At 50.8% G+C, this 22,910-nt stretch overlaps 1 protein-coding gene across 2 annotated transcripts in view; it reads left to right on the top strand.

The window, feature by feature from the left end:
• The window catches only part of Lrfn2 (leucine rich repeat and fibronectin type III domain containing 2), a 199,926-nt gene extending 178,782 nt beyond the window's left edge, over positions 1–21,144 (top strand). For both annotated transcript variants that reach the window (XM_045155660.1, XM_045155661.1), the window contains one exon: positions 18,180–21,144. In XM_045155660.1, coding sequence (XP_045011595.1) covers positions 18,180–19,155 — 976 coding nt within the window. In that variant the 3' untranslated portion in view covers positions 19,156–21,144. The remainder of the gene's footprint in view (positions 1–18,179) is intronic.
• Positions 21,145–22,910: the final 1,766 nt, after the last annotated feature.

Here is a 22,910-nt window from a genome sequence, read left to right as displayed (position 1 = left end):
GCCCATAGAACGGGGGTGGGCCAACCCAGCCAAGTACCGAATGAACGAACAAGCATACCAACCAGGCGTGGAAGAGCCTCTTTCTGGTGTGGGGTGGGCTCCCACTGGGGGCTTGGTCTTGCTCTGCTGGTACCACATGGAAGGAAGATCCGGGTGTGGAGATGAACTTCTGCCTCACAGTCAAGCAGGCACGTGTGTCAAGAAAGACCATGCCAGGGATCTGTGAGACTCCGAGCCTCTCACGAGGCAATGACTTCTTGAGGTGAAGTTAAAAGGCTCCCTGCTTGAGTAATGAGCCCTCACAGAGGTTCACATGTCAATGACTAGCTGGCACAATTGATCCACTGAGCCTTCCCCGGTGAGAATTGAAGTGGATCCCCCCTGTGTGGGCTGGAGGACTGGGTTCTGGAGGGCTTCTGGAAGCAGGTGAGGTGGAGTGCATCCATGTCTTGGAGTGGTGGTCTTTGGGGGAAGAAAGATAGGATAATCATTGTAGGTGGAACCAATGAAAAAAGAGGTCAGTGCAGGACTGACCATATATTATGAGGGCCACTGAGAGCTCTGGACTTATGGGCTACGTCCCCTTAACCTGTGAACAAGTATGAACATTCCCTCCTTAAATTGTTTCTTCTCTAGAAATGTGGTCACAGCAACAAGCCAGCAGCCATGATGATAATGTTGCTCATTGGCATAACTTGAGGACTCTAAAAGGCTATTGCACTTGGTTTGTTGTGATTTCAAGGTGCAATGTTTTCCCTAAGCTCATGTGTTTGAACACCTGGTCCCCAGCTGCTGGAGCTGCTTTGAAAGGTCATAAAAGCTGTTGGAGGTGGAGCCTTGCTGAGGGAAGTAGGGCACTGAGGGTGGGCTTTGAGGCTTTTGAGGCTGACCACACTTCCTGTCTCATGTCTGCTTGCTGACTACCGATGCAACGTGAGCAGCCACCTTGCCTCATACTCCCGCTGCCCTACCTTCCTAGACTTATAGACTATGTCCCCTTAAACTGTGAACAAGTGTAAACCTCCCCTCCCTTAAGTTGTTTCTTCTCTGGAGATGTGGCCACAGCAACAAGCAAAGGAATTAGTACAGATTCCTAATGTCCTCAGTCATGGCTATGCAGGAGGTCGGCAGGAGCTGAGTTAGGCTGGGCTGGGTTCCGTCCACGCTCTGTGTCTGGCTGGCAATTTCACATTGGCATCCCAGGGGAGGGGCAGGGTCTCAAGCGTGCTTTCCTTCTCTCTTCTTCGGGTGGGGTGGGATATGGGCGGAACAGCAGCCCTCACTCTGATGTGAGTCAGCTTTTTATGTTTTAAAAAATAAAAATGGTTCTATCAATTATTTATTTTCAAGCAGAGAGAGAGAGACTGTGATGATAGATAGATAATAGATAGGATATATATATATATATGTATATGGAGAGAGAGACTGTGATGATAGATAGATAATAGATAGGATATATATATATGTATATGGAGAGAGAGAGAGAGAGAGAATGGGCATGTCAGGGCCTCTTGCACTGCAAAGGGACTCCAGACATATGCGCCACTTTGTGAATCTGGCTTTATGTGGGGTTACTGGGGAACCGAACCCAGGCCATTAGGCATTGCAAGCAAGTGCCTTGACTGCTGAGCCATCTCTCCCACCCCTTATGCTTGTTTTTATTTTTTGAGAGATAAAGAATCATGTAGCCCTAGGCTGGCCTGCAACTCCCCGTGAAGCAGGGGTTGACCTTGAACTCCTGATCCTCTTGCTTCAACCTCCCGAGAGCTGGCATCATAGGCATGCCACCACCAGGCCCCGTGTGTGTGCGTTGCCAGGAATGCAGCCCATGGCTCTGTGCGTGCTAGACCAGCCCTTTCCCCACTGAGCCCCGGGCCCGGGCCTGATAGTCGTCCCTCATGCTCCTATTGAATTAGCTCCTGAAGTCCCTGCACAGACAGCCTGATATCCCCTCCGTCTCTAGGGACTCTCTTGGGCTGGTTTCTGGGCACGGTGGCAGAGGTGCCCCCCCCCCCCCCCCCCCCCCGTTGCTGTCAGGCAGGAAGGTGGCCCGGGGCAAGGGATTTTTTTGTCCTACACTCTGTCCCCTTGGCTATGTAGACAAGGGAGCTGCTGGAGGCCATAGGCATGAGGACAGAGGCAGATACCAGGATAGAGGCTGCAGTGGCAGCTGGCCCTGAACACCAAGGAGATATTTTTACCACCCGTCAAAATGCCACCACACGCAATCCCAGCTGGAGCCAAGACTGCTTCTGACTGTCTCCAAAGAGAAGGAATGAGTGGAAAGGCAGGCTTGACAAAAAAAAAAATAAATAAAAATCTAGTAGTGTGACAAGGAATCAACAGTTCTATTTTACACAGGCAAGGCAAGGACTGGGGAGGTTTCTGTTCCCCATCAGAAGTGAGCCAGGGGCTGGGAAGATGGTCCGTGGGTAAGGCCCTAGCTACGCCAGGTGGGAGTTTGGATCCCCACGTAAAGTGCCAGATGCAAAGGTTAGCATCCATAATCCCAGCCCATTTAAGGTGATCAGGGAGAGAGAGACCTAACTAGATGAGCCCAGAACAATGGATTCTCCAAGGTCCTCCTCCCATTGTCGAAGGCACTGGGATTACAGATGCATGTTGTGCCATTTTGTATTCTGCTTTGTGTATTTATTTGAGAAAGAGAGAGAGAGAGAGAGAGAGAGAAAGAGGCAGATAGAAAATAGGTACACCAAGACCTCTAGCCACTGCAAACAAACTCCAGATACATGGGGCACCTTGTGCATTGGGGAATGGAACCTGGGTCATTAAGACATTGCAGGAAAATGCCTTAACCGCTGAGCCATCTCTTCAGCCCTGTATCCTGCATTGCATGTGTGCTGGGGATTGAACCAGGCCAGCCACCTTTGCTAGCAAACATCTTGAACCACAGACCCAGAAGAGAGGTTTCCTGAACTTGGAATCTAACTGGGGCTGCTGCCGTGAGATCTCCAGGGAGTGTCCCAGCTTTCTTAATTGATTTTTTCTGTTGTGGTTGTTTTGTTTACTTAGACAGGGACTCATGTAGTCCAAGCTGGCCTCAAAGTCACCATGTAGATGAGGATGATGTTGAACTTTCTCGTCCTCCTGCCTCCACCTCCCGCTGGGATTATGTATGCATCACTGCACCTGGTTTATATGGTGCTGGGGACTGAACCCAGGACTTTGTGTGCGCTAGACAAGCACTCTGCCTACTGAGCCACATCCCCAGCCGGGCCCTTGATTCTTGATCTTTGACAGAAAGTTGCAAGTTTCCCCATCTCAGTTTCTCTTGCATGAGAAGACCTTTCCTGTCCCTGCTGGGAATGGTGTATGGAGTCTAGATCACAAAGCCAGTGGGTACAGGTTAGGTCAAAAGTACCAAGCAGGGCTGGAGAGACGGTTTAGCAGCTAAGGCACTTGCCTGTAAAGTCAAAGGACCCAGGTTCGATACTCCAGTACCCACATAAGCCAGATGCACAAGATGGTGTATGCGTCTAGAGTTTGTTTGCAGCTGCTGGAGGCTCTGGTGCACATATTCTCTCTCTCAAATAAATAAAAAAGATATTTAATTTTTTTTAAGTACCAAGCAAATGCAGGTGGGCAATGATGGTTGTCATTACCTGCACGGTATTAGTGTAGAAATCTACAGGATCACAGACGGTAGTGTGGTACTTTGCATATACGGCCCCATAGACTCAGGCTTGAATTCTGAGTCTCCACTGGAAGGAAGGAAGAGGTGTCACTGGGAGCCCAGCCCTGAGGTGTGTTTGGGGGCAGACAGGGATTCCAGCAAAGGTGTGGAGAGAGCAGTTTGTGTGTCGGCGGTCTCTCTCTGCTTGGATCTGTGAAAGTTTCCGCACTCCCCCTGGATCCAGACGCCCGAAATAAACCCCTTCCTCCCATAAGCTGTGTCTGGGTGGAAGTTTGCCTCAGCGACGAGCTGCTGCGTGCAACAGTGGGTCGGCTGCCCCGGGTCTCCTGGGTAGGCAGTGGCTGCGTCAGAATCTGAGCCCAGGCCTGTGTGTTCCATAAAGAGTGCTGAACACTCACTTCTTCCAGAACATGCCAGAAAACGAGGCATGGGGTGGAGCGTCTCGGGATTGCTTACAGTGAGGATAATGACTCCATTTCCGTTCATGCTGTCACTTTCCCCTCTAACAACTCCGTCACCCATTTCCAGTGACATCACTCTCAGGAAACAGGAAGCACGAGGGTGGCAGCCCACCCCCAGATAAGGAGAAAGCAGGCAAGGCTTCAGGAGGGGTCCCGGCTAGTGAAGTGGAAGAACTGATGACGTCTGACGGACAAAGCCTTGGGGTGGGGGCTGGGAGGATGGCTCAGTGGGTAAAGCGCCTGCCACGCAAACATGAGGACCTGAGTGTAATCGCCAGCCCCCCACACGAGAGCCGGGTGTGGTGGCAGGCACTTCCAATCCCGACCCTGGAAGGGTGGAGACAGCAGTATCTCTAGGACTCGCTGGCTAGCTGGTCCAGCCAAATTGGTGACCTCCAGGTTCAGCAAGAGACCTTGTCTCAAAAAACAAGGTGAGGGCTGCAGAGATGGCTCAGCGGTTAAGGCGCTTGCGTGCGAAGCCCAAGGACCCACGTTCCCCTCTCCAGATCCCACATAAGCCAGACGCACAAAGGTGAGGCAAGCGCGAGGCCGCACACACTCACTAGGCGGTGCGCAGTGGCCGAGGCCCTGGCACGCCAATTCTCTCTCTGTTTCTTTCTCTAAAACAAGATGGTGGGAGTGGCTAAGGAAAACACCAACATCAATGTGTGGCCTCCACACATGCACATATACATGTGCACCCATGCACATGTAATCATGTATATCCATGTACACATGCATGAACGCACACACACAGTGAAAAACCACCTCAGAATGAGGGCAGAAGGAGGCCTTGGCTGCTTAGAAGGCCTGGCACATCTGATCAGAAGCAAGCAGGCTGATACATGCCTTTTGCCCCTTCTGTACGCTAGGAGAAATGATGGCCATGCCCGTGGGTACAGTAATTCATAACCTGCCGTTTGAACTACGATGGCACGGCCCCTTGTCACTGCCTCCTTGCAGGCTAACACGGAACGGGGTCATGCTTCAACTCTCATGGCTTAGGGGAGGGCGGGGATGATGCATAGTCACTTCTGCCTTCCAAGAGCTGTCATGTCCCAAGGCCATGTGGCAGCTGCCTTCCCTACTGAACGACGGCCTTGCTGGCCACTGAGGGCCAGGAGAGCTGTAGGCCACAGGCTCTAGAATGTCCAGAGAAGCAGTCGATAGATCACAGCTGGGCTCTTGACCTTGAGGCTTAAGCAAAGTGAAGAAAAAGAGAGAGAGAGAGAGAGGAGATCATATTTACTCCATCAGAGCCACGGGAGCCGTGAAGGATGAGTGTGAATAAAGATGTCAGTAAATCACCCACTGCCAAGGGAGCCTGCTGCTCTGGCTCCTGGCTTGTCACCCACGGTGTGGCGGGCATCTGTGGAGCAGGGGGGCGGGGGAGGGGAGAGAAGAGACAGGGGATTCTGGAGACCCAAGACACCCAAGGGGACTGGCTCTAGGCTCCAGCTGAAAACTCCCTCCCCCTGAGCTGCAGAAGTCTTTAGGAGGTCATGGGTCCCTCAGCTCCAGCCACCTCTGCAGTGACAGGGCACCCTGACACCCCATCCTGAGCCTCCCCTCTCTCCTGCCTCCCCTCCTCTTTTACCCTGCCGTACTTTACCTTTTTGTCCACAAAATATTCTACTTTTAAAAAAGAACATCCGAGCACATATTAATTGTACAAAATGTTGGGTTTCATGGTGACATTGTCAGCTTGTTCTGCTCTCTGTGTTCTAAGTGACCAGTGATGGATATCGTTCGTCCACTGTTTCCTCCCCCGGCCACACACCGCAATGCCCCACCTCCACGAAGCAGGGGCCTATGTCAGCTGTAGCCAGTGCAGTAGCCTCATGTCTTGGGGGCAGAGCCGGGGAAACAAGTGTAAGAATAACCTGGGGTTAGTGCTTAGGGAGCTTGCCAGCAAAGCCAAAGGACTCAGGTTCGATTCCCCAGGACCCACATAAAGCTAGATGCACAAGGTGGTGTATGCATCTGGAGTTTGTTTGCAGTGGGTGGAGGTCCTGGTAGAATGCATGGTCCTGCCCATTCTCCGTTTCTCCATCTGCCTCTTTCTCTGCCTCTCTCTTTCTCAAATAAATAAATTTATTTACAAAAGAATAATCTACAGGATGGTCTCCTTCTAGCGATGTAGCCCCTGTTGTAGGCCTCTGGTGATAGGACCCTTAACCTGCAGGCAAGGGGCTGGGCAGATGGCTAAGTGGTTAGGACACTTGTCTGTAAACCCAAAGGCCCCAGGTTAGATTCCCCAGGACCCACATAAGCCAGATGCACAAGGTGGCGCATGTGTCTGGAGTTCATTTGAAGTGGCTGCAGGCCCTGGCATGCCCATTCCCTCTCTTTCTCTTTCTCTCCCCTTTTCTCCCTTTCTTTCTCTGAAATAAATAAACTAAAAATATGTGTTTTTTTTTTTTTTAAAGTAGACAAGAATGAGCTGGAGAGACTACTCAGTGGTTAAGGCACTTGCCTGCAAAGCCTAGGGACTCAGGTTCTATTCCCCAATACCCACATAAAGGTTGCACATGCATCTAGAGTTTGCCTGCAGTGGCAAGAGGACCTGACATGCCCATTCTCTCTCTAATGAATAAATAAATAAATAATACTGTTTAAAAAGTAAGCAAGAAAATATAAACCCAGAGAAGCAGTGTGTGTTGGGGGGGGGAGGTGTATGCATGTATGTGTGTTTGTATATGCGTGGACATACATGTGGTGGTCAGAGGACATCCTTGGGTGCCATTCACCTTTTTGTGACACTCACCAACTAGCCTGGACTGTCTGGTCAGTGAGCATTAGGAATCCTCCTGTCTCCACCTCCCTGGTGCTCAGGCTATAAGTATCCACTGCCCTACTCAGCATTCCCCATAGGTTCTGGGGTTCACACTCAAGATCCCATGCTTGTGTGGCCAGCACTTTAATGGCTGAGCCATCTCCCCAGCCCCGGAGAAACCTTTCATGGTGCCCGATGTTGCAGCTGAGAGGAGGGGCTTGACAGGCGGGGTGGCGGGGCGAGGGTCGCGGGGGTCTGTGCTTCCCTCTTTTACCCCAATCTGTGCCCTCCCTCTTCAAAACGTTCCCAACATGGCTCAGGGAAATCTTGCGGAAGAGGGGGCGGAAAGAATGTCAGAGTTACATGTTGGGTCATGATTTGCAGAGACATTTATCATACTAATAACTGGGGGCTAACTCCACAATGCACGACCCATTTTCATTAACAAGGAGGGTCTAATGGGAGGGGGTAGATCACAGATGAGCCTAAATAATGGTACCAAACTGCCTGTATTCACTGAAAAGAAAACTAATAAGTTAAATTTAAAAAAAAAAAAAAAAAGAGTGGCTTGAAAAGTGAGCCCCTCAGCCACTCACGTGCAAGGAAAGGGAGGCGTGGCAGTGGCATTTGCACCAATCGGGAGAGACCTGCATGCAGATGAGGGTCTGTGCTTGGACCAATCACAATAATCCTCAGGAAAACGAAGGACTGTGTCTGTGTTAGTCTGGGGTTTTTTGCTGAGTCACCAGGGGACATGCCCCTCCCCTCCTGGTCTGGGGGAGGATTGCTGCAGGCCATCAGAAGCTTAGGGACGGCTGTGATGGTCAAAAGTCCAGTGTTAGATGTTAGCAACAGTCCTGGCTGGGATGATGCCCTCAGGAGCAAGAGCTGCGTGTTGGCAGCAAGCAGCTGCAGTGTAGCGTACCTTCCCTGGGGCACCCGAGGCATACCCAAAGCGGCTGGTGCTGACTTGAGGGCAGAGCCACTGCCTGCTTGGTTAGTAATCCTTTGCTCAAGCAGCCAGGGAGGCAGAGTCAAGTTTCATATCTGCTATGAGGGAATCCAATCACCTTAGCCCCCAACGTCTTAGCTTATTTAGTGGAAAAAATAAACATTAAGAGGCAGGCTTATAATAATTAAGACATCATTCATAGCAGTTTAGCAAAACTGAGCAGGGCTCTGTCTTAACCAGTTACCCATCTGGAGGGCTGAGTCATCGCATATCTTGAATGGACAAGTATGAACACACATGCAGGTCAATGGATACACACCACACTTCCTCGTTCACACACATACAGATGGCCCATTCTCACACATACACACACAGGCCCGTCAGTTGCTTCTCTCTCTCTCTCTCTCTGTCACTCACACACACATCCCCCTCCCCATCCTACCTGCATTTGAAACAAGGGCAAGTCCTCAGCAGCCTCACTCCCATCTGCCGCCTAGTGTGACCTCTTCCCCATTGGGCAAGGACAGTGAGTTAAGCCCTGGGCTCTCAGGCCCACACATCTCACAAAGAGCACTGAAGAGACTCCCCAAAAGTTCCCGATGAGGCAAGCCTGTGGCTTTTTCCTACTCACAGGTGACCTCTATGCTGAAAGACATCAGATCATATGACATCCCCCAGGGACACCACAGTGCATTTGGTGGCTCTAGCCTGTGCCTGTTGTCCCCGTCAGAGCTGGTGGGGGATAGAGGAGTAGTAACTTCTGTTTTTAGTTATCCCCTGGTCCATCCCAGAGCAGACCGGGCCAGCCGGACCTTAACGCTCAAGTTCATGAATAAATCCATCTTCCCACTTAGCACGCAGACTCCTGTCCAGGACTTCTGTGTCCCAGTGGCTCACCTGCATCCCCACTAGGGCTCCTACTGGGATTTGGCAGAGGTGGAGGGAGGGATCAGAGTCATCTGTGCAGAAGGCAGGCTGATCCATAGGCAGATGGAAAATGGAGAAGGGTCGAGTCTACATTCAGTGACGGTGATTTGCACGTGCTGGCCCGTAGCTTCATGTGACTAGGAGTGAGGTTCGCCAGATATTGTACGAGCAGGATGATGCTGTGGGGAATTCAGTAACAAGGTAAAGATACAGAGATCTGTGGAGTCAGGATTTGAGCCCAGAGTCTGGCCACGTGGGTATTAATCTTGCATGTACTCAGAGTTGGGGAGCCAATAACCACACCCTCACAGCTTATTTTTTTTTTAATGTATTTTTACTTACTTATTTAGGTATTTGACAGAGAAAGAGGGAGAGAGACACAGAGAGAGAATGGGCATGTCAGGGCCTCAAGCCACTGCAAACAAACTCCAGACGCATGTTCCCCTTTGTACATCTGGCTAACGTGGGTCCTGGGGAATCGGACCTGAGCCCTTTGGCTTTGCAGGCAAACACCTTAACCACTAAGTCATCCCTCCAGCCCTAAAAGAACCCACATTTTTATTTGAGAGAGAGAGAAATAGACACACACAGAGAGAAGCAAGCCAGGGCCTCCTGCCACTGTAAATAAACTCCAGATGCATGCACCACTTTGTGCATCTGGCTTTACATGGGTTCTGAGGAACCGAACCCAGACCATCAGGCTTTGAAAAGCAAATGCCTTTAACCATTGAGCCATCTCCATGCTCCCTCACAGCCTTTTGATGGCCATGACCTGCTGACTTTTTCTCAGCCTCCCCTCCTGTGGTAATGCTCTTGTTAAATTCTAGGATATCACATGAGGGGATGGAGCCAGAGTGGGGAAAATGACTCACCTAAGTCACACAGCAGTGATGGAAGATGTGCAGTCTGAGAATGTTGGGTACACGGGGAGAGCCATGACACTCCCTTGCTTCCTACTGGCTTAGAGATTGGGTTTTGTCATGTCCTCTCATGGGCTGAATCGAGAGGTCTCTCTCAAGATCATTTCTTCCCCCAGCCTCACTCCTGTTCTGCTCATCCTGCTTATTGAGGAGAAGGTGGATGTCTGAGAGAACCCACTGAAAACCTAACCCTGAGAAGTGCTGTGTGGACTTTTCTGACCACCAGGGGAAAGGGCGTCTCTCCGTGGGGTTGGGCGGTGGGCAGGATGATTCGGCAGCCCACCAGGCTTTGTGCTGCAGACCTTCTCCAAGGTTGCGAGTGGCTCCCAAAGCAGCCCAGTCGGTGGATCCATCCCTCATTCCCACCCAACATCTTCATCACAAAGACCAGTACTGTGCCAAGCAGGCTAGCATCTTGTAGGTGTTCTCAGGGCTCCTGTGGGGCAGGTAGCCGTGTTAGCATTCCTTTGACCAATAGTGAGGCCCAGGCAACAAGAGAGACCCGTCCAAGGTTAGAAGGCTGATGGGAGGACTGAGCCTGATCTTCAGATAGTCAAGTCTGCGTGCCACTGCGTCTACGGGCTTCACTGAACATGTCCTGAGCGCTAGACTTAATGGTGTACTTAATTTCCACAAGGACACCATAAGATCAGTATTGTGAACCCACTTTGCAGATGAGAAAACCAAATGAGGGTCAAAGACACAGAGTGACTCCCTCGCATGGCACAGTAGCAGCATCTTGCCAGAGGCTGGCACTGGCTTGACTCCCAAGTGGCATCTGCCAGTGGGGGTGAATTACAGGCCAGGTTTACCATTTGGTGATGTTGGCTCGGTGCCTGGGGATTGTCCTGGAGTACCTCAGATGCAGCTTGGGTGTGTGTGGAGGGACCTTCCTTTTGTGCGGTTCTGTTTACAGGGATGTATAATTTCCCCGAGGCCCACTGCAGTCTGTAAGAGACAGATTGATGAGCGAGCACATCCTGGGTCCTCCAGGGGGCAAGTGGCAACTGTCATCATCCTGATTGCTGTGGTCATGGTATCAAACATCCCCTTCAAGGGCCGGCTGTACTCACCTCTAATAGACTTAGTTTCTCACACTGAACACAGGAGGTTAGCGTTACTGGATCATTTCACAGAACTTAAACCCAAGGTTCAGAAAGAGGAAAGCAGTGGATCAGAGTCACAGCTGAGTAAGGGAGGGGCTGGTCTTGAAAGGGAGTGCTCTGTTTGTCTCCAGAACTCATGGCAGTCTCTCTTTCAGGGACGTGCCAACACCAGTCCTTGGGTGCTGGAAGCTAGTGACAGTTAAATGCAGAGAAAAGTCTTATATCTGGAAACACTTGTTCAATGGGATGAGAAGAGCTAGAGAGAGAGATGGAGAGGAAAAGACAGAGGTGAGAGAGGAGGGAGAGAGGGAGAGAAGAAAAGAGAGAAAGAGAGAGAGGGGGGGAGAGAGAGGGCTGGAGGGATGTCTTAGAGGTTAAGACGTTTGTCTGCAAAGCCAAAGGACCCAGGTTCGATTCCCCAGGACCCACGTTAGCCAGATGCACAAGGTGGCGCATGCATCTGGAGTTCGTTTGCAGTGGCTGGAGGCCCTGGCACGCTCATTTTCTCTCTCTCTCCATTTTTCTCTGTCAAATAAATAAAAAATATAAAATATTTTAAGAGAGAGAGAGAGAGGCTGGAGATAGAGAGCTTGCCCGGGGAACTATTGGAGCAGCGAGGCCCACAGCAGCCTGGGAGAAGCACAGGGTATTGTCACTGATGTCAACCACAGTGTATCCCAGCTCCCCATGGAATTCCACTAAGTCCAAGATGGGCGCTGCTGGCATGAAGGAGGGATACCCTAAAGCACAAAGGAAATAATGTTCAGAGAATATCCACATCACATGCATGCCATCTCCTTATGTCACCTCGGAATTTGGTGAGACAGGAAGAGAACACAGTGGGTCTTCTGAAGGGAATACAGGTCGGGGACGAGTTATGCAGACAGCGGAAGCTGCTTATGGTCAACCTAGGGACCGTGGCCATCACAGAGATCAGCAGCCATGGGAAGCCACCCACTGCTTCCCAGTTGTCCCTCCATCCAAGCTTGGAGGAACTCCAAGGAGACAGTGATGAGGACCTAGATCTAAAGTGCGTCAGGAGCTGAAGCCCAGGACCTGGACTCAGAGAGGATGTTGAGGCTGATGGACAGAAAAGAAACAAGCCCTGTGCTGTGTCTGACATCTCCCTTCACTTGGCCAAATCTTCCCAACAGTCCAAGAGCAGAGGAACTTGGGAACAGCAAGGGAGTCTGGGAAATGTAGTTCCCTACCATATAGTGAATGCAGAGCATTAGCAGGAAAATCCAATGGACTTTGAGAGCAAACAGGAGAGTGATTGTAGAGATGCATGGTGAGTTCTTATATTTCTCTGTATTGTTTGCTAGTGAGAGAGAGCGGGGAGAAAAGTGAGAGAAGCCACTTAGGCCTGTTTTATTTCTGATAAGTGCTGGGATTACACTTTCAAATTGTGTTTGAGAGCGAGAGAGCTTAATTAAATGTAACACTTTGGAGCATCTTCACTTAGAATAGCACCGTGTGCTTTGTGCTAACAGACAGACACATAACGGAGAGAAACACTTGGGGAGAGTGTTTCCACAGACAGAGCCAGGCAATCACTGTCATCAGTCCCAGGGTCCCCTTGCTCTCTCTGCCCAGGAAGACTGACCAGTGTGACCATGGATGGTGGCTCTTTTGGGGTCCACTATAAACAACAGCAACGGGAGGTTGGGGAGGACATACGAGGGTTAGGTGCTTCCTTTCTGCATGTGTGATATGAGTGCCTGCATGTATTCATGTTTGCACGTGTGTGCATGTTTACAAGCATGTGCACGTGTGAGTGTGCATGTACAGGCTAGAGGAGGACAGCCTTGGGCGTCATCCTCAGAAACACTGGCCAGTGGGGTGGTGGTGGTGGATAGCAAGGTCTCAATCTAGCCCAAGCTGGCCTTGAACTCATAGTGATCCTCCTACCTCAGCCTCCGGAGTTCTGGAATTAAAGATGCGAGCCCCTGTTCCTGTCTTAGCCACGTCCTTTTGAAATAGGGGTCTCTCATTAGCCTGGGGCTCACCAATTAAGTTAGACTGGGTGGCCAGCAAGCCCCCGAGAGCCTCTTGTCTCTTCCTCCCCAGTTCTGGGATCACAGTTGTGCACGTCCACACCCAGCATTTTCTGTGGCTACTAGGGATTGAACTCAGGTCCTCGTGCTTGCAAGGCTAGCACTTTACTGACTGAGCTATCCCTCTACCCCAAGACTAGGTTCGTCATTCATCTGCTTTCTACCCTGAGACGTTGTCCTGGTGCCTCCTGTGTGTCCAACCTAATCAAGGAGCCCATTGTGTCCCAATGAGGAGTGACTACCCACTCCCAAAAAAGAGGACCTTCAGCAATGTTTGGAAGCATTCTAGATTGTCAAGTCTGGGCCTGTGTTGCAGTCAGGTCTGCATTGCTTGCGGAAATCACCTGACCAAGAGCAGCTTGTGGGGGAAAAAAGGTTTAGTTTGGCTTACAGGCTCGAGGGGAAGCTCCATGATGGCAGAGGCAAAACAATGGCATGAGCAGAGGGTAGGCATCACCTCCTGGCCAACATAAGGTGGACAACAGCAAGAGGAGAGTGTGCCAATTACTGGCAAGAGGAAACTGGCTGTAACACCCATAAGCCCGCCCCAACAATACATTGCCTCCAGGAGGTGTTAATTCCCAAATCTCCATCAGCTGGGAACCTATCATTTAGAACACCTGAGTTTTTGGGGTCCCCTGAGTCCAACCCCCACAGGCTGTGTTCAGGCACCTCAAGGGTTGACGTCAACTTTAATAAAGACTCCTACAGAACAGAGGGGACACTGTCTACAGCCCAAATGTCCTGGCCAGCGGTCTCATGGCACCAAGGCTGAGAATCTATCCCTTCTGCCTGGTACATCTCAGCTTTACTTCTCCCCAAGCTGCTAAGAGCCAGTGCCATTGCAAGAACGGAGTGGGAATTATTTATCAGAGCAATCATCACGAGCTTGCCTTTGACAGGCAGTGTCGAGTTGCTACGAAACCTCCATGCTCGCTCTCAGCTTCGATGCCATCGGATCACAGAGCAGGGACAGTCCACTCTCGGAACAGTGTCCACTTGTGGAGCTAAAGACACACATGGTTCCCTCTCTTCTTCCTGGGGGAGGGGGTGGGTGACATCTTGGCTGCTATTGGCCTCAAGGTCTCCTATTCCCTGACAACCTCTTTATAAGTAGAACTTTTCTAAGTACTGACTTTGTGTGTGTGTGTGTGTGTGTGTGTGTCTCACATACCCTAAACTGGCTTTAGATTCATTATATAGTCAAGGATGGCCTTTCACCTCTGATCCTGCTGCCTCAAACTTCCCAGTACTAGGATGAGAGGTATGTACTGCCAGGTCTAGTTTACACGGTACTGGGGATTGAATCAGGCATTTGGGCATGCTAGAGAAGCTAGAAAAGCATTCTGTCAACCGAGCTTGTTCCTGACTCTTAGAAATACAGTCAGGTCTTCTTAAAAATTTTTTTCACTCCCAACCCCCTTTCACTCAAGAAATTTTCACATGACCCTGGGAATACAAATATATAAACCAGGTACACAAAGCAAACATTTACTGATAATAACACATAAAGAAATTGATTTTAAAATAATTCTTTGATATATCATCTCACCATCAACTGAAGATGAAAGTGAATTTGAACGCTAACGAGACAGACATACATGCTTGTTCCTGCGTGAAGAAGTCTTAGCTGGATGTCTGCCGCTGCAGAATGAGCTTCAGCGTTTTCAGAGCTGATCAATATTTTGGTTTTATAGTCAATTCTACTTTACATAAATAGTACAAAATGGCAGAAGGATATTTAGGGTCATTTCAGAACTTGGAAATTCTGTTTTAATCCTGAGCCCCAATTCCTTTAATGATTCTTGATGAAAATCAAGTCAGCAACTCAAACCACATTAAATAAAAATAGACAAGTATAACACAACGTGATCTGAAGATGTATTAATTTCGTACTCACATGTTGAGTGATGACAGTAGGAAAATTGTGTCTTTACTTTCCATAATTAAACTGTTCTGTTTCTATGAGAGTAGAAACTTGGTATGAGGAGTAAAAGTATTGAAATTCATGACATACCCTAGTCTCGAATCTGAGCTGAGGTGTTTCAGGCAACATTAGCATTTTTTAAAATTTATTATTTGAGAGAGAGGAAGAGAAAGAGGCAGACAGAAAGAAGGGGGAAGGGAGAGAGAGAATGGACACACCAGGGCCTCCAGCCACTGCAAATGAACTCCAGACACATGCATTTCCTTGTGCATCTGGCTTACATGGGTCCTAGGAAATTGAACCTGGGTCTTAGTCTTTGTGGGCTTTAAACACTAAGCCATCTCTCCAGTCCTCAGGCAGCATTTTTGTTGGCATTGAGTGGTGTGCAAAATGTACATATTGTGTGTTTGAAACAAGGCTGAAGTGATGCATTGTGGGCGAGCCTTGGATTCATTCCACACTCGATTGTCAATTAATTTTTTTTAATTTAATTTTATTATATTTGTTTGTGTGTGTGTGTGTGAGAGAGAGAGAGAGAGAATGGGCATACCAAGGCCTTCAGCAGCTGCAAATGAACTCCAGATGCATGTGCCACCTTGTGCATCTGGCTTACATGGGTCCTGGGGAATTGCACCTGGGTCCTTTGACTTTGTAGGCAAACACCTTAATGGCTAAGCCATCTCTCCAGCCCGTCAATTAATGTTTGGTTGTTGCATGCTTACAAACATTTCACTGTTGCCCCAAACTTTCACAGGCCCTTACATTCAGATATGGAGTCCTGACCCACGGTTTAAGAAGTTGCAGAAAGCTGTGAGGTGGGGTGGGCATTTCATGAACCCTTTCTCACCTAGAAACCATTAACCACCTATATATCCTCAGGGGAGAGGGCTTCATGAGACCCCTGTGTGATCCAGGAGGAAACGTGAATGAGTCTCCTGAGGGTAATTTGTGCCTGGCACACAGTGGCCCCCACCAGCTTCTCTTCTTACTGAAGCTATTGCTGTTACTCACTCTAGGTGAATGTCTATTTCTCAACAGAAGACAGCTAACACTGAGCCACTGCTGGCTCATGGGCCAGCTCCTGTGTCCTGGGACTGCTTGCTGTGAGGGTTAGGCCCAGAAGGAAGTCTATATCCCACAGTGGCTGTTCTGCACACAGGCGCACTGTCCCCATCTCCTGTGGTTGTGCCCCCAGGGTGGCAGTGCGAGGCCTGGCTCATAGCAGCCTGCAGTGGTGCTGCCCAGCTTGAGTCCAACTCCTCCACACTGCCTTTGCTTCCTGCTCTGCATCGTGTCTGTGGAGTGAAGATAATGCGAATGGTCCCACAGAGAGCTGCCAGACAGACAGATGCAGAGGGTGTCAGACAGCCTGGGTCAGTTGCCAAGGGGTATCATTCTCACTGTGGTCACTCCTGTGGGCAGGCTTAGCTTGTGCTGCTCAGAGTGCCATCGCTGTCCACAGGGAGAAGCTACTGGATCTTAGTGAACACCCCCCCCCCCCGCAGCGTCCCTTGCAGCCCTGGCTACACGCCAGGGTCCAAGGTAGGCCCTGGCCAGCACATGATCCAGCAGGCCCAGGGATCCTGTGGGTGGGTGTGAACCACAGTGGGCTCTGAAGAAGGCTGCAGGGAAGTGGGTGACTGACCTGTTATAACCCAGTTTTCACTAAAATGATAAAAACACATTTTCCTATCTATCACCTAGACTATGGGACCAAGAGCTAGTGCGAAGGTCCTAGCTATGTGATCTCAGGCAAACCACCTAGCGTTTCTGAATCTCAACCACTTGTTCCTCCTTCGGGAGATAAGAACACGCTGTCTCTCATGATAGCCATGATATCTGGGTAAAGCAAAGGCTGAGATGTCCCAGATAGGCCTTTGGCACCACCCTGCAGGGCCTTCCTTATAGGATCCAGCCTGCCCTTGGCACTGGCCTTTTCCACGCCATGCCCTGTGGGATAGGAGTAAGGGTGAGGCTTGGGCCATCTACTCCAGCTCTGGCTATCTCCAGCAGATGGTAGCGAAGATGGGATTGGACTGCAGGCTCTGATGGGGTTGTCAATATCTGCCTGTCAGCTCCATCACCCCCAGGCGGGTTCTCCCAGGTGGAAGTCTTTCAGGCTTTGGTATTTCATATTTGAGATCTCTATTTATTTGCCTTGTTCCAGGTTTGAGGGCTGATGGGAGCTGGTGGAGGTATTTCATTTTCAGGGCAGGCTCTGGAGGAGGAGAGGATCTAAAGAGAGGTGTCCTTAGGTCTAGGTGGGTCTTTATGCAAGAGCATCTATGGGGGTGGCCTTGATTCCATCCCTGGGCCCAGTAGAAGCAGGACACTATGACAAAGGTCTCAGAGGTCAGGGCTTCTGGAAGTTTAGGCCCAAAGGTACTGGGCTGCTGTGGATGAACCTATGTGGTGTTGGGCACTACCACCTATCCTCAAAAGTTAGAGGGATGAAGTAAGGTCTTCCTGAATCGGGAATGGACCAGGTGTCTTGATTAAGCCAGTCTGCTATGGCTGTAATGTGGGGAAGGGTGTGGGGTGTGGCAGGATGCCTGCCCCTTTGGGAAGCATGGTAACGTCCCAGGCTTCAATGGGTTACTATGCCCGCCCCCATCTGAGAAGCATGTCCCTTCTGTTCTAGTCCTCTCTTTCTGACACCCCCTAAACCTGCATCAGCAAGTGCCCTTTGCTAGGCAGGAAGACCTGTATGGGGTTTAGCAAGGACCTAGAGAGGTCTAAGCTCTCAGATGCCAGAATGAGACCACGATGGAGAAATGTTTGTAGCAGATATGGGGGAAGGAGCTGGCACTCAAAATCCTAATTACTCCTAATTCCTTGTTTTTATTTTTTATTTTGCCTCTCACCTCTCTGTCTCTCTGTGCCTCCACCGTCCCCCCTGCTGGACGTCTGTACTCTTTCACTCCTCCCATCCCATTTCCAGATCCCTTCCTTCCTCTGGTCTCTACTTCCAAGTAAGGCCTGCCACTCCCTCACCTGCAAACGTGCCCATGTCCTTAGTGCCTTTCCACTCACTCGACCTGAGGTGTGTTTCTCTCCTCTGCCTCAGTCTCTCCTATACTCTGCCCCTTACCTGGGTCTCCCAGCTCACAGAGGTGTTTTTATTTATTTTTTTATTTTTTTTACTATTTTTTCTGCCCTACTCCTAGCACCTGCCTGACCCCTCCCTCCCCCCCTCTTTCTCCTAACCATCTCTCACTTTTTCTGTCTCTTTACTTTTCTGTGGTTCTGTCTTTTTGCCTCCCTCCCCCTCCAAATCCTCTTGGTGGCCTCACATCTGCCACTCTTTCTGCCTGTGATCTGTCACTATAAAGCCACCCTTCCACTCCACCCTCGATTTTTTCTTCCTTCAGTGACTGTCTGTCTGTCTTTCTTTCCAGGATGATCCCAGCTTCCAACAAGGCCTTCGTGGTCAACAACCTGGTGTCGGGGACGGGTTATGACTTGTGCGTTCTGGCTATGTGGGATGACACGGCCACGACGCTCACAGCCACCAACATCGTGGGCTGCGCCCAGTTCTTCACCAAGGCTGACTACCCGCAGTGCCAATCCATGCACAGCCAGATCTTGGGGGGCACCATGATCCTGGTCATTGGTGGCATCATCGTGGCCACGCTGCTGGTCTTCATCGTCATCCTCATGGTACGGTACAAAGTCTGTAACCACGAGACGCCCAGCAAGATGGCAGCGGCCGCCGCCGTCAGCAACATGTACTCACAGACCAACGGGGCCCAAGCTCAACCACTGAGCGGTGCGCCTGCCGGGCAACCCCCACAGGGACCACCCAAGGTGGTGGTGAGGAATGAACTCATAGACTTCAGTGCCAGCTTGGCCCGGGCCTGTGACTCATCCTCTTCCAGCTCTCTGGGTAGTGGGGAGGCTGCGGGGCTGGGCCGGGGTCCTTGGAGGCTCCCACCCCCAGCCCCTCGCCCCAAGCCCAGTCTTGACCGCCTGATGGGGGCCTTTGCTTCCCTGGACCTCAAAAGTCAGAGAAAGGAGGAGCTGCTAGACTCTAGGACTCCAGCCGGGAGAGGGTCAGGGACATCGGCCACGGGCCACCATTCAGACCGAGAGCCGCTGCTGGGGGCCCCGGCCACCCGCGCCAGGAGCCTTCTCCCCTTGCCCCCGGAGGGCAAGGCCAAACGAAGTCACTCTTTCGACATGGGGGACTTTGCGGCTGCCGCAGCAAGCGGGGTGGCCCCTGGTGGCTACAGCCCCCCTAGACAGGTCTCGAACATCTGGACTAAACGTAGTCTCTCTGTCAATGGCATGCTTTTGCCTTTTGAGGAGACTGACTTTGTGGGGGCCAGGGGGACGTTTGGCAGCTCGGAGTGGGTGATGGAGAGCACAGTGTAGCTCTGTCTCTTCCACCCTCAGAGAGGAAGGGGACGGAGTGGTCACTCGTGAGTCTTTGTGGAGTTTCCATGGTGATGTTTACATCCAGGGACAGTTTCATCTCCCTGTCAATGGCCTCTTGTCCCTCCTCCCAGCCGCCACCACCGACCACCCCACGTCACCTTCCCAGGCCTGTCGCCCCCACCCAGCGGGGTGTGCTCAGGGAACGAGGATTCACTGAAATGTTGGACTGAGCCCTGAGTGTTTGGAGAGGCGACACGGCTGCCTTTCTAATCACCAATGTAGCGACAAGCGAGCGCTTTAGGATGGCTTATGGATCCAGTGTTGTTTTGATTGGTTAATTTATTTTTCCATTTCCCAGACTCCTCCTCTTCATTCTTACGGGTGTGAAAGTATGAGGGCCATATTGTATGTCTGAGCAGAGTGTGGCATTTCCCAGTTCATTATTCACCCTCAACCCCGTACCCCACTCGGGGAGACACGAGTGCCCCATAAATGCCCAGTTTCCACTGCTGCTCGGACACCCACACCTAGCGCAGGAGCCCAAGCTAGAAGGGTGACTTCAGGACCCAGGTGGGGGCTGAGAGAAGGGCCCATGGTGTCGGACAGAAGGGCTATCACTCTGGGCTTGCTTTAGGGGGTTGCCTCTTTTCTGGGGCACAGGGGTGGGAAGTCCCCCACGTGCTTATGCTGGCCAAGAGGACTTCTATGAAAGAAAGCAGATAAGAGGGCACTTGACCCCCAAAGCCCTGAGTCCGGTGCTCCAGGCGTCTTCTGTCGTTGGGCCTCGGTGTCCCCACCTGGGACGACTCTGGAAGGCCTCCAAGAATAAGTTAGCACTCCCCCGGCTCCAGGTGTGTGTGTGGCGTGCAGCTCAATGAATGATGTCAGGATCAAAAGCTACCAGGGAAGCCCTTACCTTCACTGGGAAGGAACATTCCAGAGCCCTTTAGAGGGGAAGCTTAGTCATTTTAGAAGCAACATACTTTCAATGCTCAGCCTTCCTCCCTCCCCACCAGAGCATGAGACTTGTCCAAGGCCTATACACAGGTCACATTAGTGACCAAACCAGATCAGGGACCAAGGCTGCGTACCTCCTGGGGGTGGCATTTGGGGGATCTGTGACCCCATCTTCCCCTTGACGTGGTTGGCTCTGTGAGCCCCCTGTGTTCCATGTGTGTCTCCTGAAGAGGGCGTCTCAGGGCAGGAACGGGAGAGGGGGTGCCTTCTCGATTCTCGAGGTTTTCCCCTGGAGGACCCATGCATGGACATGACAGAACGGGACTGAGGTGGCTCACGGGCTCCTGTCCCCCACACTCCACACAGCTGGAGGAAAGCTGTTTCAGGCAGAGTCAAGTGACACCCTGCCGGTCACTCCTGGTCTCTCCTTGCTTCCTGCCAGATGGCCCCTCGAGGTCAACACGCTACCTCTTGCTCTTTCCACCTCCCTGGCTCATCCTTCCCCCTCGCCCGCCTCTCCCACAGACCTCTGCCTTTCCTCCTGTTTGTCTTCCCCCTCCTTCAGTACAGCAGCCAAGCACACAGGTGGGGAACGTTTGGGGCCTCAAATTTCAGATGGACCCAGACCTGGAGCTGAGCCACTGGGCCCCCACCCAGGAACACCCAGCGTGGGTGACACACACTCTTTCTCTCTGAAGAGTAGGCTTTTGGCTCTTTCCCTAGCGCCCCAAATCTCACACCCATGTCCCTCTCTTCCCAGCCCCTCTGCTCCATTCCCCGCTGCCCTTCTTACTCTCCTGTCTCTGTCACTGCTTTGTCTGTCCACTTTCTTCCAGCCCTTCCTTGATCCTTCTACCAAGGTCATTAACAGGCCCGGTCAGTGTGCCCTGGACACCAAAGGTTAGTCCTCCAAGCCAGTCCTTGTACCAGGGATGTACTTTCCTTGTCACACCAGTCCTCCCCCGAGACACACACACACACACACACACACACACACACAGACACACACGGGTGATTTGAAAGGAAATCCTCCCTCCAACCACAACCTTTCCTCCTCTTTTTTTTTTATTTTTTTTGCTTTTTCTCTTTGCTCCTTTCGCCATTCACCCTGTCAGAATGTAGCCATTGCGGAGGTGGTCCCAAACACCACCTTCCTTCTTGCCTTTTAGACCCCTGTCACACAGAGGGGAAGGGACGGAACATGGAAGGGGACAGGGAGGAAACAGGCCGCTGTCTCTCCTGGTCGGCAGCTCCACATGGTCGTGACGTGATCTGTAAAACTGCTCCTGCGCGTGTCATGTTTCGGACTGGGGATTTTGGGAAAGCAATGTCCCTGTGGTCAGACTGACACGTGTCCATCTTCTCCTCGACAAGAGTCCGGGTAAACGTGCGGTTTTCAAAAGCAGCAGCAGCCACACTGCCTGGGTGGGGACCAAAAAAAAAAAAAAAAGAGCATTTTCATGTCTAAGAATGTCTGTTGTTCATGTCTCTGGAAACTCCTGGTTTTCTAAAGATGACTTTGAAGTGGCATCCTCTCTTGCACCTGTATTTGTTGCTACCTCTCCCCACACCCCCAAAAAGCTTGCTTCCTGCCAAGTTCATGTGCAAGGTGGGAGTCTTCTGAAACACAGGGTGGGTCATACTGCATGGAAGGAAGGGAGACGCTGTCAGGGTGACACTCCAGGGTAAGACAGGAAAAACAACAACCACAGAAAAGCTCTATCCTCAGCTGTCTTGACGATCCGCCCTGGCCACCTCTCACCCCCACCCCTTTCTCTTTTGCCTGGACTCTGCCCACTAGGAGTGCATGGGTACCTCACCGTTTTGGCCCAGCCTTGCATGGCATTTTTTTTTTTCTCAAAAGATAAAGTCTTACTGAGCAACTACAGGAGAGCAAATCCAAAGTACAGAAGTAATTGCGCTTCTGGAAGATGGCCCTCCCAGCCTGTCTGTCCTGGCCCAACCAATACTGGCTCACAGTCATCAAATGTGAGGCACAGTATCATTTTCAGTGATTGCACTAAATTAAGTGTAAATGGGTACAATTCATATGTGGAATCGATTTTAATTAACCCAATATGGTCAACGTATCATTTCAAAAAGCATTTATGAAAACAATCACGGTGAAATGAGTAAAAAAAAAGAGACCTTTGATAACTTTTTTGGTAGCAAGTTCTGGAAACCTGGTGTGTATTTTACACTTGCAAGACATCTCAATTCAGATTAGCCACCTTTCACATGCTTGAGAGCCCCGTGGAGAAAGCAAGGCCACTATATTGGGCCGTGTGATTCTAGGCTTATAACGAGCTTGACGACACAGCTTCACAAGTGGGGAGGAAAGAAAGTTTGGGAGTAATCACATTTTCCATGCACCGCGCCTGGTACCTCTCCTGAGTCGCTTATTGTATATCCTTAGTGCACTCTTTCGAGGTAGATATGATTACGGACATTTGAAAAATGCACTGTCCTTAGCTCAGATTGATTAAGGGACTTGTCCAAGGTCACACAGTTAAGTCTGATTGTGAAGTTTCAGGGGTTTCCAGGTTGCCACGTGCTCTCTCTATTCTATCTTTCTCCCTCTGACCTGCGCAGAGTCCATTTAACTCCTCAGACCTACAGCCTCATCTGGAAACCCTTGCTTTGGCCTCGGACCTGACAGACCCTTCAGAGTTTACTCCAGGCACAAAGTCAGTGGTCCGATGCTTTCTTGTCGTCTCACACTAGGCTTCCTGGATCTTCCTGGTTTGAAACACATTCGCCAGAAGATTCATGCAGGATTCAAACTACCTTCTCTG

Source organism: Jaculus jaculus, chromosome 8 (assembly GCF_020740685.1).
Source record: "Jaculus jaculus isolate mJacJac1 chromosome 8, mJacJac1.mat.Y.cur, whole genome shotgun sequence".
In the NCBI taxonomy this organism is placed as follows: Eukaryota; Metazoa; Chordata; class Mammalia; order Rodentia; family Dipodidae; genus Jaculus; species Jaculus jaculus.
The sequence above is the reverse complement of the archived record's forward strand: the minus strand, read 5'-3'. Positions and strand labels throughout refer to the sequence as shown.